Source organism: Sus scrofa, chromosome 1 (assembly GCF_054392235.1).
Source record: "Sus scrofa isolate SSC_HxYL_T2T_F1_AM1 chromosome 1, Sscrofa_HxYL_maternal_Yorkshire_Landrace_v2.0, whole genome shotgun sequence".
Lineage (NCBI taxonomy): Eukaryota > Metazoa > Chordata > Mammalia > Artiodactyla > Suidae > Sus > Sus scrofa.
This window is the reverse complement of record NC_139383.1, coordinates 248429579-248444279: the sequence shown is the minus strand read 5'-3', so window position 1 is coordinate 248444279 and position 14701 is coordinate 248429579. Positions and strand designations below refer to the sequence as shown.

The 14701-nt window shown below is 53.3% G+C and overlaps 1 protein-coding gene across 7 annotated transcripts in view; it reads left to right on the top strand.

The window, feature by feature from the left end:
• PAX5 (paired box 5) overlaps positions 1 to 14701 on the top strand; it is a 212210-nt gene that overhangs the window by 184243 nt on the left and 13266 nt on the right. For 6 of the 7 annotated variants that reach the window (XM_003122019.7, XM_084990016.1, XM_084990031.1 and 3 more), the window contains one exon: positions 13839 to 13925. The exons of the other annotated variant lie outside the window; for it this stretch is intronic. In XM_003122019.7, coding sequence (XP_003122067.3) covers positions 13839 to 13925 — 87 coding nt within the window. The remainder of the gene's footprint in view (positions 1 to 13838; positions 13926 to 14701) is intronic. 7 annotated transcript variants of the gene reach the window in all.

Sequence of the window (14701 nt, the reverse complement as noted above, 5' to 3'; positions counted from 1 at the left end):
ATGTTACTGTGGCTGTGGTTTAGGCTGGTGGCTACAGCTCCAATTAGACCCCTCCCCTCCACATGGGCACCTCCACATGCTGAGGCTGTGGCCCTAAACAGACAAAAAAAAAAAAAGAATTTATTGACATGGGAGGAAGGGATCTGGGAGGCAACATGCACCCCATCAGCCTTGGGATTAAATGGGGGCCACAGCTACTGAAGGAGAGGGGTGCTGAGACCCTGAGGCCAGCATGGGAGAGGGATGGAGAGCCTGAGAGCCCTTCCAAGCAGGCGAGTGACAGGAGAGCAGAAGCAGCTGAATGGCCCCTCAGGGCCCCATCTTTGGCTTCGTTCTTGACCCTGACTCTGATTGAGAAATACCCCCTTCCCCTCCCCAGGCCAGCCTGCCTCTCTCTCTCCCCTCCTCTGTGCACTGGTCCTCTGCCACCTAGGACCTGCATAATTGATGTGTGTGTTGCCCCCTCCTGCGGACTGCGAGCTCTCGGTGGGCAGGGACCGTGTCTGATTCATCGTCTCCTCCGGCCCCAGGGCCTGCATGCCGGGGGCAGGAGAGGTGTGCAGAATTGAGTGCGGTCCTCCACCGGGTGCACTGGGGCTCCGGGCCGCTGTGCTGTGAGTTCCCGGGTGCACAGCAAAGCCCGCACATCGTGGTCGTAATTGTGGAGGTAAATCTTGTCTGGTCTCCTCGCAAACACTCGGTGAGGCGTTCCATAAATATGTCAGCAGCAGCATTAAAATTTGATGGCAGGCAGCTTGGGTCGGCACTCGCCCTGTGACTTCCCAGCAAGGTATGACACCGTCCCCTCCCTCTCATTAGTCAGCGGCAGGATGCTCGGGCCTCCACACGAGCCAGGCCCAGCCAGGGGGGAGGGCTTTCTTCAGAGGAGGACCCCTGGCTGCTCCGAGGGACAGGCCAAGGTCTCAGCCACGGGAAAGTAACTCAGCTCTGGGATGACATGGGGCTGAGAGAAGGCGTCCCAGGAGGCTCTGGGAATGTGCCAGGAAGTGAGAGGGCCTCTGAGCTGGGGTGGGGGCAGGGGCATCTTTTGAGTCCAGGAGCTGCTAATAAAAGGGGCTGGGGACTGGTTTTGGCTTTTTATAGAAATTGTCCATCTGCCCGCAAAAAGCCTCAGAGAACGTTCAGAGGGCCTGGGGTTGGAGTCATTGTTTAAGCAAGCAAAGGGCCCTATGAGCAGGAGTCAGGGGAGGAAAAGTGCCCCATTGTGCAGAGAGATTGGAAATTAATCTTGTCTGCCTCCCACCGGCCATGGTTCATTTAGGGAAACTGAGGCTACGTGAACCTGAAAGAACATGTCCAGGTTCGCACAGTGGTAGAGGCAGAATGAGATTGGGACCCTGACTCCTAGTTCAAGACTTTCCTGACAATTAAGAATTTGGCGGGAGTTCCCATCGTGGCTCAGTGGTTAATGAATCCGACTAGGAACCATGAGGTGGTGGGTTCGATCCCTGGCCTTGCTCAGTGGGTTAAAGATCTGGCGTTGTCATGAGCTGTGGTGTAGGTTACAGACACAGCCCAGGTCCCGCGTTTCTGTGGCTCTGGCAAAGGCCGGCGGCTACAGCTCCGATTCGACCCCTAGCCTGGGAACCTCCATATGCCACCAGAGCGGCCCAAGAAGTGGCAAAAAGACAAAAAAAAAAAAAAAAAAAAGGAATTTGGCAGAGTTCCCGTCATGGCTCAGTGGAAACAAGTCTGACTAGCTTCCATGAGGACGCAGGTTCGATCCCTGGCCTCGCTCAGTGGGTTAAGGATCTGGTGTTGCCATGAGCTGTGGTATAGGTCACAGACTTGGATTGGATCCCACGTTGCTGTGGCTCTGGTGTAGGCTGGCAGCTGTAGCTCTGATTCAACCAACCCCTGGCCTGGGAACCTCCATATGCCGCAGGTGCAGCCCTAAAAAGACCAAAAAAAAAAAAAAAAAAGAATTTGGGGTGCTTGATGAAATATGAGAAAAATCATCTGGAAATATAATTCTCATTAAAAACAAATCCTAGCGCAGCTATTTTTTTTTTTAACTGTCACGTAGAGAATGTGTTACATGCCAGGGACTGAGTTAAATATGGAAAAAGGCCCTCACATTTGTGGAACACTTTTTGATTCATGGAAGACTTTGAAATGCATCGATATTAGTAGTCCTGGGAATGCTGTAATGCCACCTTGCAACTGAGGAACTCGGGATCAGAGAGGTAAAGGAACTTCACCAAGGCCACTCAGCTAAGTGGCCCAGGGACTTTGACAGGACTGACTGGCCCCAAGTCTGCAGTCGTCCCCACCAGACGGGCAGCCATGACTGCTCTCACCCCCTGTGCAAGTATCAGTGCCTGTATTTTATTTTTATAATTATTGACAGAAATCATGATGTAGTTCGGAGCTGCCCAAAGTTTTCTGGATTATTGATCAATATGCTCTGTTGGCAGCTGTCTTGACGGGGAATTGAAAGAGAGAAGAGTCAGCCCTCTGTGGCCCATTCCACACCAGGATATATTACGTCTGGCGGAACTGCCTCCTATTTGAGAGGAGCTGGAGGCTGCTTCGCCCCAGGCTCCCTTCCACGGGGACAGGGCAGTGCACTTCAGCTCTGCAGAATGCACCCAGGGCTGGTGGGAAGTGCATAGGACCAGATTTCAGTAAACCACTAAGTGATGCAGCTTCAAAGCCCAGATCACAGCCCCTTCTTACAAGAAGCCTACCTGGATAGCCCAGCCAGCATGAAGTATAACTTTTGCTCTGTTTCTAAGCCCTCCTCACCATTTGCTGGTGCCTAAATGTCTAGCCTGAGCTTGAAGGAATCCTCTTAGATGCAGGGAGTCCCCTCAGGACTGGAACCTGTGTACTGTCCCTTGAAGAGGGTGCGGGGTGGGAGTGGGAGCTCTGAATGGAGTAAGGTCCCTGGGAATGCTGCATTGAATGGATTTACCAAACTTCTAGTAAATTTATTAGACGTGGATCACAGATGTGTGAGACGGATTTTCTCAGGAATACAATGCCATGTTATTCCAGCAAAACTCTACGGAATGTGCGGTCTGGCAGGTTAGGCTTGGAATGGGGGCTTTTGGCTACATTCGGGTCACTCAGAGAAAGTCTTCAGGCTTCTAGACCGAGCCTCTTCTGATGACCAAATGAGCACTAAGGAATGCCCAGTTTTTCAACCCAGCTGGCATGCAGTCTGGTCCTGGTTTCTGAGGTGTACCTGCCAGTGGTTTTTGCTTTTTTCTGTTTATTATTATTGTTTTTTAAACTTAATTTGCTCTTTCGGAATGAACCAGCCTTGGTGTTGTCATTATGTGGCAGAGAGGCCCAGAGAGGCCAGATGGGGGCCCTAGCCCTTCAGGAGAGCAGCTTTCAGTGTCCTTTTCCACCTGTGGGAAGGGCACCCTGGCCCCTGAAGCAAACACAGCCCGCTTCTCTTTTCTTTGTGTTTTGCTGCCTTTCTGTCTCATGCTTCTGTCAAGAGATCAAGGACCAGTGTTTCACTAATGCTTTGTAGCATGATTTCATGACCTGTTTCTGTCTGACATTAGAGGGCCTGGCTCAGGGAACATCTGCCGGGCACACACAGTGCTCACTTGGCCAGCATTTGTACCAAGGATGGGGCGCTGTGGGGTGGCAGGGGCTGCTGGGATCAGTCGCAGCTCCTGCCCTCAAGGAGAAGCCACAGACTCACCAACAGGGGAAGCACCGTAGGGGCACAGCCACCCTGAGTCTGGGCAGGAAGAGCTCTGGGCCATAGCCAGGAATGGACCCGGGGCTGGGAGCTCGGGGGAAAGTGGGGACGATCAATCCAGAAAGGCTACCTAGAGGAGGTGGATTGGAGCTGGGTCTTGACAAGGTGGGGGATTGGACAAGGGGGAGGATGATGGCCCTTCAAATGAAGAGAACAGCATGAATGGATGGAGATGGGCCCTATGGAGCATGCGGGAAATGGCCGTTGGCCTGGAACATGGCTTTTGAGCCCTGGGACAGTGGGAGGTGGGACTGGAAGCTCACTGGGACAGACCCTGCAGGGCCTTGAGTGCCACTATGAGGCTTCTGAACATTGCTCTGCAGGCTTGGTTCTCACAGTGGGCACTGCCAGGTGAGGATATGCCAGAAACTGTGAACTCCCCTGTTACACCCACACCCACACACAATCAGGTGTTGAGGTGTTATGTGGTCTTGTCCATTGTTTGCTTAGATGAAGGCATTGGGACAGAATTTTGGAATACCACAGCAGGAGAGCAGATTAAAATTGAACCATAGAGTTCCTGTTGTGGCTCAGCGGTAATGAACCTGATTAGTATCCATGATGATGCAGGTTCGATCCCTGGCCTCGCTCAGTGGGCTAAGGATCTGGCATTGCCGGGAGCTGTGGTGTAGGTGGAAGACGAGGCTTGGATCTGGTGTTGCTGTGGCTCTGGCATAGGCCAGAAGCTACAGCTCTGATTCAACTCCTAGCCTAGGAACCTGCATATGCCGTGGGTGTAGCCCTTAAAAAAAAATCGAACCCAAACTGCTCAATATGTGTCATGGCATAGCCACAGGTCTCACATCGAAATACCTACAGGAGCCAGGTGTGTCATAGAAAGACGGGAAGTCAGCCTTGGGGGACAGGACAATCATAAGTTGCTTGTTCTGTAGCTCAGGACACACTTGCCCCTTTTAAAACACTGGGCAGCCTGTCTGTATGTTTCTGTTGGTTCCACGTGGAGTGGGGGCCCCTGTTCTTGCCTCTGATGAGTGGCTGGGCGTGGGGTCTGTGCACCCCTGGAGTCCACACTGGAGAAGCTCTAACGTGACCATGGGCTTGTTTCCTCTAAGTTTTCCCAGAGGGTCCCTGCACTTGGGTTTCTGTAGGTCTGGATGACAAGACGTTGGCTGAAGGCACCACAGCCTCCTCTCTATAGGGGACCTAGCACGGTCACTCATGGCCCCGGCCCTGGTCTCTAGCTCCATCTCGCTGTGGCCCAGCCAGCATGGCTGTCCACCCACGAAGCCCGAGGCTCCCCAGAGAAGCGGAAATGAGATATTCGCATTCTCTGCATCCTCCCACCCCCAGCCCTCTCCCTCGGTTTTTCTCCTCTCTGTTTTTCTGAAGCCTCCGCCGCTGGCCTCACTGGCGGGAGAAGAGGTTTTTCCCAGGAAAGGATCGATGCTCTGTGTGCGGGGCTGTCTGGACTGACAGGGCCGACCTTTACTCAGTTTGCCTGGATTTTCCTTTCTCTGTCGGAAGCCTGGGAAGATCTTCCTCTGGAGAGAAGACAGCTGAGAAACCTTGGCCTTCGAGGGGTCAGATTGGGGGATGGGGACAGTGAAGGTGGGAAAGGGGAGAATCGGAGCGATGGCAGCTCTTTGAGGTCCGTTTTAAAAATCTCTCCTGTACACTCCACCTTACGGATGAGAAAACTGAGTCTTGGTGAGAAGAAGGGACTTGATCAGGTCCCTCAGAAAGGCTTGACAGCTCCAGAGTCCTGTGTGCGTGCGCATGCGTGTAGATGGAGACACACATCCATATATACCCATATATGGCGATGTATGCATTATGTATACTCTATGTACAACATATATTACGTGCATACATGTTATAATAATGTATGTGCTATATTATATAATGTGATTTTATATATATATTTGTGCCTTCCCTTTTTTTTTCCTTTTGTCTTTTTAGGGCCACACCGTGGCATATGGAGGTTCCCAGACTAGGGGTCTAATTGGAGCTGTAGCTGCCAGCCTATGCCACAGCCACAGCAACTTGGGATCTGAGCCATGCCTGTGACCTACACCATAGCTCATGGCAGCGCCAGATCCTTAACCCACTGAGCAAGGCCAGGGATCGAACCCGCAACCACATGGTTCCTAGTTGGATTCGTTTCTGCTGTGTCACGACAGGAACACCCTATATATATATTTGAAAAGCTGACTGTGCCTGTGTTGGATGCCAGTGTCAGGATCACTCCAGCCATAGACAGTGCTGTATGAGCCCAGCTACCCGCTGACCCCTGAGCCATGGCTCGTCCTGCAGTTCCACAGAACCACAGGGAGGAACGAGAGAAACCTCACCGTCCTTTTCAAATCATCCCTTCCTCTTCTTCTGCAAAGATTTTCTCTCAAAGCTCAGTTTGAATCCAGAAATAGAACTTGGCTGCGAAGTCACTTTGAAAGACTTTCTGTATGTTAATTACAGACGGCCAAGGTCTCGAGCAGAGGTGGGAGCCCACCATCTGCAGATGGGGTCGGCCCCCAGCGCGCTCTGCAAATCCCCATCATCTGGCAGGTGTCGTTTTGGGTTAATTAAGAGCTATGCTGAGCCCGTTTACCTGTCACTTCTGAGAATTTTAGGAAACTTTGACTTTCTTGCCATCTCTGAGCTTTTAGCGAAGGGGAAACTGAAAACATCTCTGATTCTGATGGTTTTCCTGACCCTGGAGCCTCCAGGACAGCTGCATTCAGTACATTTTCTTGTGGCCCCCTTTAAACTTTTAATTTTAATCCGTCCTTTCTAGTTAGTTACCTTATTGGCTTTTACAGCCAGCTTGTCTGTGTTTGAGAGACGGTGCTGTTTGGGGAAAAATCCACCATTTATCCTAAATTTCTTAAGCCTCTGCTTTCTTTCTGGGTCTTGGAGGAGAGAACAACCATTCCTCAGCCCTGATTCTGTCGAGTGGCTTTGGAAGGCCTTTTGATTGCAGGTCAGGGGCCTCCTCCAGCAATCGGGCTCTGGACTGTCAGGGCTAATCTTCGAGCTCCGTGTTCACGGGGGAAGGACTCCGTCCGATCCCCAGATAACTGGGTTCTCAGTGGGTCAGAAGTTCTCATGCAGAAGAGAACTTTCCCTTCCTGGGGTGATAATAATATTCTATCACCTGATAGAGGTTTCGGTCCCACAGGTGTGTACGTTTGTCAGAACGCAGCAATGGTACGTTTAAGATGTGTGCATTTCATTATGTGTACCCTTTACATCAAAAGAAAGAACTTTTAAACAAATAATGAATTTTAGTTAACGAGATGCAAGCTGGAGTACTTAGGGGAAAATGTATTGATGTTTCCAATTTACTTTGAAATACGTGAAAGATAAGATGAATAAAAGGCTAGAGGGAGAGAGATGATAAAAGTATAGCAAATATTGATGGCGGAATTAGGTAGCGGGTACACAAGCCCGTCACTATAAAATTCTTTCAATTTTGCTGTGTGTTTGAAAATTTTCAGACGTACCAAGAGGGGGGAGGGGGAGGGGAGGGCTTTCTCTTCCCTGCCGGCTCAGCCCGGTAGAGTCTTCCTTGGGATGGTGGAAGCCCTGGGAGCTGGGAAGTTGGCAGGTGTTCTGGTCCAGCCCTGGCTCCACCTGGCTGTGTGGCCCTGGGGGAGGGGAGGCTGAGGGAAATTCTTTCTCAAGGTCATCCAGTCCAAGTGATCTAGGTGTATGGGTGCAGAGATTGGAGAGGTTCAGTGTAAGAGAAATTTGTGGTGTGGAGGGTAGTGGGCCCATTTTAATTTCTATTAATTCTGGGGAGAAGTGAGTTGCTTGGGGTTAGGTGGGAAAGAGGGGAGGGACTGCTGGTCCCTCAGGTGTCCAGTGAGAAGCCAAGTCCTTTGGGTCTGGAGCCCTAGTGTTCTCTGCTCTAACATCTTGGAAGGGTTATTGGGAGATGGAGTGCCATGTTCCTTAACCCATTGTGGCTCAGCGGTAATGAACCTGATCAGTATCTGTGAGGACGTGGGTTTGATCCCTGGCCCCACTCAGTGGGTTAAGGATTCTGCATTGCTGTGGCTGTGGTGTAGGCCGGCAGCCGTAGCTCCAATTCAGTCCCTAGCCTGGGAACCTCCATATGCTTCCAGTATTCACTGGTATTCTTGGGCTCCATGATCCATACTGTTCTTGGACCATAGTCTTTCATCTCAACCCTGCTGGCTGCCCACACGTGGCACTCAGCCTCTTCCTTTGATTTCCACGTGGGGAGAAAACATGATTGCAGTCAGTCGTCCAGGCGTGTGAGTGTGTAGTGGGCTTTATGTCCCACTGTGGATGAATTAAAGTGGGAATGAGATGCCCACTTCTTGAATGTTCTTCACCCTTGCCATGGGGCATGGGCATTTGATTTTGTCTCCCCCTCTCTCCCTCTCGACAACAGAACCTCCGACAGATCAGGTCCTTCTGTCCTCCCAGCACCCTATGGCCCTCGCTATGCCCATCCCTAAAGCCAGCACTGGGCCTTCTTTTGCAGACTCAAGAACTCAGTGAAAGCTATGCAATTCCTTTTAGGGCCTGGTTCAGTCTTTAGATGAGGCTTTTTCTTCATCCCTCTCTCCCCAACTTCCCCAGTCTCCTTGGTACCGGAGAGGGTGGTTTTGTTCTTCCAATAATATGATCTCCTTCATGCCTCACTGGTGCTCTGATATAGGTGTTTTTATTAGGCCCATATTCAAGATGAGGAGCGTCTGCCCAGAGAGGTTCCATCACTTACCCACGGCCACACAGCCAGTGTGTGGAAGCTGACCACAGAGCATGGGGGCAAGCTCTCTCTCAGCCCTGCCACAGGAAGCCCACGCCCACCCTGAGGGCAGGCCCCCTCCCCACTTGCTGTCCCCATTTGCTGCTCACCCCACAAACGTGGGAGCCCAACTTGCAGTGCCAGTTCCAGGCCTTGTCTCAGAAAGTTCCATCTTGGTTCCTCCTCTGGACTGCTCACTCCTGGGGCTGGAGGTGGAGAAGATCATGATGCCCATGCTGTTGATGAAAGAGCTTTTGGGGGAGTTCCCACTGTGGCGCAGTGGGAACGAATCCAACTAGTAACCATGAGGACGCAGGTTCAATTCCTGGCCTCGCTCAGTGGGTTAAGGATCTGGCATTGCCACGAGCTGTGGTGTAGGTCACAGATGGGGCTCGGATCTTGAGTTGCTGTGGCTATGGCCAGTGGCTACAGCTCCAATCTGACCCCTAGCCTGGGAACCTCCCTATGCTGCAGATGCAGCCCTAAAAAGCAAAAAAAGAAAAAAAGAAAAGAGTTTTGGGGACTCCTGTGGGAGCCACTCCAGACAGCTCAGGAGCCTTCTCTGAGGAGGGGCCACGAGCCATGAGCTCCCCAGGGGAGCCTCACAGAAGCTTTTCTGTTATTGCATGAAGAAAAAGCCTCCAGTTTAAGGGGTTGGTATTTTTGAGGGATGCCAGATGCATGGATCCGTTAGTGGAAGAGGCAAGGATCCCCAGGTGTCCTTTGTGTTGGGCAGTCATAAGAGACGTGTCTGTTGTGCGAGTTCTGTCTTGGGCCAGCTGGCCACCCCTCTGGCGGCCCCCGTTGTGAACCGGAAGTGGAGGGTTTTGTGTTCCGCCTGAGCATCTTATGTATTCCTACTGTTGAGGCGCATCATTTCGTGCCTGTGGCTGTGTTGTCTCTTGGGCTCCCGTTCCTTCTCTCTTGGACGCTGGCTGCAGCCTCCTGGCTGGTCTCCCTGACCACAGGCTTGCCTCCTCCAGCCTGTCCTCCAGATCCTGGTGCTCCTGAGTCTGAAGGCTTCTGGGGTTCCAGCACTAAAGGGAGAAAAGCATAATGTTTCCACTCCTCCCCCCGCCCCGGCTCTATGGCTTGTCTCTGCTGGGGCCCCCTCTGACCATCCCACCCCAGATCTCTGCTTGTGCCTGGATGCCCTGTCTTCCTCTGCATATCAAACCCTATGCATCCTGGCTTTTGCATGCTCCCCTCCACTCCAGGAAGAGTCCCCAGTGTTTTCCCCGGACCTTCCCTTGGCTGGACCGGATTCACTTTTCTAAGATGTGGTCCTGAGATTGGAAGGAAAGGAGGTGACTGCTCCTCAGGTGTCGTGATGAATTCAAGCAGGGGAAACACAGCAGGAGATTGGAGCCCCCAGACCTAAAGAAAGTCAGATCAGGTGGGGCCCACAGAGCCTCCGGGAGGGGCTCCCTCCCTGCTGGGAGTACGGAGGCCCCTGAGAAGTGAGATTGGGGCTCACCAGACAAGAAGGGCCTTTATTTTTTCTTTATTTATTTATTTTGTCTTTTGTCCTTTTTAGGGCCGGACCCTCGACATATGGAGGTTCCCAGGCCAGGGGTCTAATCAGAGCTGTAGCCACCAGCCTACACCAGAGCCACAGCAACGCCAGATCCGAGCTGCGTCTGCAGCCTACACCACAGCTCATGGCAATGCCGGGTCCTCAACCCATGGAGCGAGGCCAGGGGTGGAACCTGCAACCATGTGATTCCTAGTCGGATTCGTTTCCCCTGCGCCACAATGGGAACTCCAAGAAGGGCCTTTAGATGTCATTTGGTCTGATCTGCCCTTTTACAAATGGAAGACAGAGGCCCAGGGTAGGAAGGCAGTGTCATAGTGTCGCATAGGAAGAGGGTCCTTGGAGTCACCTCCTGCCTGGACAGATCCCCTCACCTTCCTGCGCCTACATTTCCTCACATTCAAAATACAGACAGTTGTACCCATCTTGTGAGCCTCACAGGACAGCTGGGTTAAATGAGATTCTGGATGTCAAGGAGGCCTTGGTAGCCAGTGTCTCGTCGCTGTCGCTGACATTTGCTGAGCAGTCACTGCATGCCAGATGCTGTATATCATTCATACAGTCTTCACAATGACCATGTGCAGTAGGTCAATTAATTGCCCTGACTCTACTGAGGAGGATGCAGGCACAGAGAGGTTGAGTGACCCGGTGATTGTCACAGAGCTTGGAAGAAGCAGACACAGGATTTGGGCCCAGGCAGTCTGGCTCCAGAGCCCGTGCTCCCCTCTTCTGTGCCAAATCAACTGAGGACCCGGGGCTCAGTGGCAGCCGAGGGGCTTGAATCGGGGCAGTCTGCTGCTTCCGCACCATGTTCGTGGTTGAGCGAGGCCAGGTTTGTAGACAGGCAGCTTCCTCGGCAGTTGAGGACCCGGCTTCCCCACATCTCATGGGTGAGGACTCCCCACGCCAGTCAGCTGTCCGAGTGGTGCTTCAGATAACGACACCATCCCAGAGTCCCCAGCATGGGCTGGACCAGCCCTGAGGTCAACCTCATGCCCCGGACACGGTCCATCTCCTCTTACCCAGAGGGCAGAGGGCACACCCTCTTAGGGACACCCTCACTGGACAGGGACCCCTGCTGGCAGTGCGGTACCCACCACATGACGCCAGACACTAAAAAGGCAGGGTGGGTCCCCCGGGGGTCATTTCTTCTACTGTGGAGCAGGATGGAGTGATGGATGGGATCTGGGTTAAACGGGCTGAATTCTTGGCACAGGGTAGGTACTCACTACACCCTGGCTATTGGCACGAGTGATGGAAGTAGTGGGACCCATTGTCTGTGTCCCTGGCTGACTGAGGCATCCCCATTCTTTCATCACTTAGCAGGTAGTTTTCAGGGCCTGCTAGACGCTGGGCTAGAGACATGAGCTCCACAGACCAAACTGCCTGCCCCCATGGAGCTTACATCCTGGTGGAGGTGGCAGAATGAACAAGAAAGATAAGCACAATTATTAAGATATGTTAGACTGTGACCAGTTCTATGGAGAAAAGTATAAGAAGGGAAAGTGGAAGAAGTTTGCACTTGAAAGGCAGTGGTTCAGAGATGACATTGAAGCGAAGCCTGGAAGGAGCTGAGGGAGAGCGCCGTGTGGACAAGAGCGTCGTGTTATGGGTAGAGGCAGGCGAGTTCCCGGTGGTTTGTGGACTGTCTGCTGTGGACACGGTGTTACTTGGGGGTGGGCGGCACGTGGGAGCAGAGGGGAATCAGACACTGACCTGCAGACAGACACGCCCATGTCACAGGAGACCCCTGCTCGGGTCAGGGCAAATCCACTGCTGTGGGGCCCAGCAGGAGACGGAGTGCACCCCAGGAGGGGCAGGAGAGGGGCTTCCCATGGGAAGAAGGATACGAGTGGGCTTCTGGAAGGCCAGGCAGGTGGGGATGGGGTCGAGGGTGGTGGGCAACACTGACTTAGGTACATCTTCTAGAGGAGTTGGAGCTGTTTCTGGCCCTTTGCTGATCTGGGGACAACATTGGGTGGGGGGTGTGGGTTGGAGAAAACCATCCCAATTAACTAACTCCAGCTGAATAGTCCTGAGACTTGCACTTTGGGGGCTGGAGATCAAGGAGGCTTCCTGGAAGAGGTGGCCTTGGAGCTGGGCCTGGCAGAAAGGCACGGTGCTGCTAGAGGGAGATGCGGAGACAGCCTTTGCCAGTGTAGCCTGATGCCCGGGGCCAGGGGGAGTGCTGTCAGGAAGCGCCTCTGATGGGTGCCCAGAGCCCTGAGGGGTGGTTGGCTGTCCCCCTTCTCCAGGCAGCTTGATCTCTCTGCTCCCCCACCCAGCCCCCCAGGAGGAGGAGGTGCCACGGCGCTGATGGATATGCTGAGGCTGGGCTGCTGCGGCCCAGCACTGTCACCATGCTCTCCCTTGTACGCCGGAACCTGACACCCTGACCACTGAGGCATAAAAAACAGAGAATTGGAAGGCTCAGCCTGTCAGGCTGGGAGTGGCCCCTAGAGAGGCCCGAGGAAGAGCGCACATGTGTCTGTGTGTGTGTGCGTGCGCGCGTGTGTGTGTGCGCACGCGCTTGCATGCGTGCACGCACTCTGCCTGTGGTTGCCCGTGGAAGTGGGGAGGAGGCTGGCTGAGCCCGGGGGTGGGAGCGGCTGACCCCTCAGGCCTCCTTTATTGTTCTTGCTGTACCTGGTAGAGCCCTGGGGGCCCTCCCTTTGGAAGAGCAGTGCTCCAGGTCCTGACTTCTGGCTGGCTGTCTTTCTAGAGGCTTCTGCCCTTTGGCCCTTTGGCATCTTCAAGAGGAATCCATGGAAGTACATGTGCACTGAGGGGGTCTCATGGGGCTGTGTGACTCCTGTCGCCACTGCTAGGGAGGGGCCCACATGCTCTGTAAACAGTGGCCTAAAAAGCCACTCAGCGACCAGCTATCTATACAGCTGGTGCCCCAGGAGTCCCAGGAGCTCCAGCCACAGAGAGGAGGCAGATGGGGCCAAGGCAGGAAGGTGTGAGGGTAGGGATTTGGAACTCCTCTCCTATGACTGGCTGGTGGTAGAGAGGCTCTCTTGCAGTTGGCAGAGCACAGGGAGGTGCCAGGTACAAGCACCATGGCTCTACAAGCAGCTGGGCAGGAGTGAACCACCCTCAAGTCCCCTTAGGTCCCCCACACTCAGTGCTCTCCCCACCCTGGAGCAACCTACAGTTCCTGCCCCTTCCCCCATGCCCAGAAGGCCCCAACCCAGTGCCCCCTGAGCCCTTTGGCTTGTCCCTTCATCTCAGCAAATTGTCATCTGTGTCCTGCTGGCTGAGGGCCTGAGTTCACGTCTCATCTTGCCCATTGGATCGAGGCCCAGGGAGCAGCCACCTCTGGATTCACAGCACAGAGGACAAGCCTAGAGATGGGGTCATCTTTGGCTTCCCAGTCCGGAGCCACTCAGGAAATACATGGGAAGCGGCAATGAATCCCCACTGAGGTCCTGGCATGGCCTCCGTCAGGACTGAGAGCCAAGCAGCCTGGTGCTCTGGACTTGGGTTGAGTGGATCCAGGCTGTTTTGTGAGAGATCCTCGGCATCAGTCTTCTCACCTGTAAAATGGGCCAGTCACCCCAGGGGATACCTGGTACATGGGAATTTGATGGTACACATGCGAGAGGCTGGTATTCATGCCCACGAATAAGAAGGTTATAGGGGGAAATACAGACAATGCCAATGAGAGCTGCCTACTTGCTAAGGGGGAAGACCAGACTTGCCTTTACTGGATGCACAAAGTATCTGCAGCTGATGAAAGAGACAAATGCCACTGGCATTTTCCAAACTTGACTTGACCTCTGGTTCCTGTTTTTCTCCCCACCCACCACATGCAGGGAGTGAGTTTTCTGGGAGCCCCTACAGCCACCCTCAGTATCCCTCGTACAACGATTCCTGGAGGTTCCCCAACCCGGGGCTGCTCGGTGAGTACTGGCGCAGGTCCTGTGGGGTCCCCGGGCCATCTGCTGCCCCATTGGGCCACTTCACTGGGCTGGGGCCCCTCAACATCCTCAGGTCTGGTCACTGAGGTAAGGTAGGTAGCTCACCCCAGATACTTGCAATATAGAAGTTGGTTTATTTATCTATTTGCTTTTTAGGGCCATCCCTGTAGCATACGGAGGTTCCCAGGCTAGGGGTCGAATTGGAGCTGTAGCCGCTGGCCTACACCACAGCCGCAGCAACATCGGATTTGAGTTGCATCTGCACCCGACACCATAGCTCACGGCAATGCCAGATCCTTAATGCACTGAACAAGGCCGGGGATCAAACCTGCGTCCTCACAGATGCTCGTCAGATTCATTTCCACTGAGCCTCGATGGGAATTCCTGCAATATGGAAGTTGTGATGGGGCCTCAGGACAATAAACACCATTCCAGCCCTTTTTGTGCCCTCAACCCTCCCCTAGATGTTTTCGTGCTTAAGGGAGGACGGTGGGGAAAAGGCCACTTAGGGAGAGAGAGGAAGGTAGGAAAAGCGCCTGCCCAAGTGGAACACATTTCTTAAGAATCACTTAAGAAATGAATATTTTGGTGAGAAATCACTAAATAAGAGGTAGCCAGGAGGCCCACGCAGCTTGATTGGTAGTGGCTTTCTGCCCTGATGAGGACTCAGAGGCACAGATATTGATGAGTGATGTCTGCCATGGACCTCACCAGAGCCGGCTCTGTTGGAGACTGGCTGCCCTGTGGCTGAAGGCCTG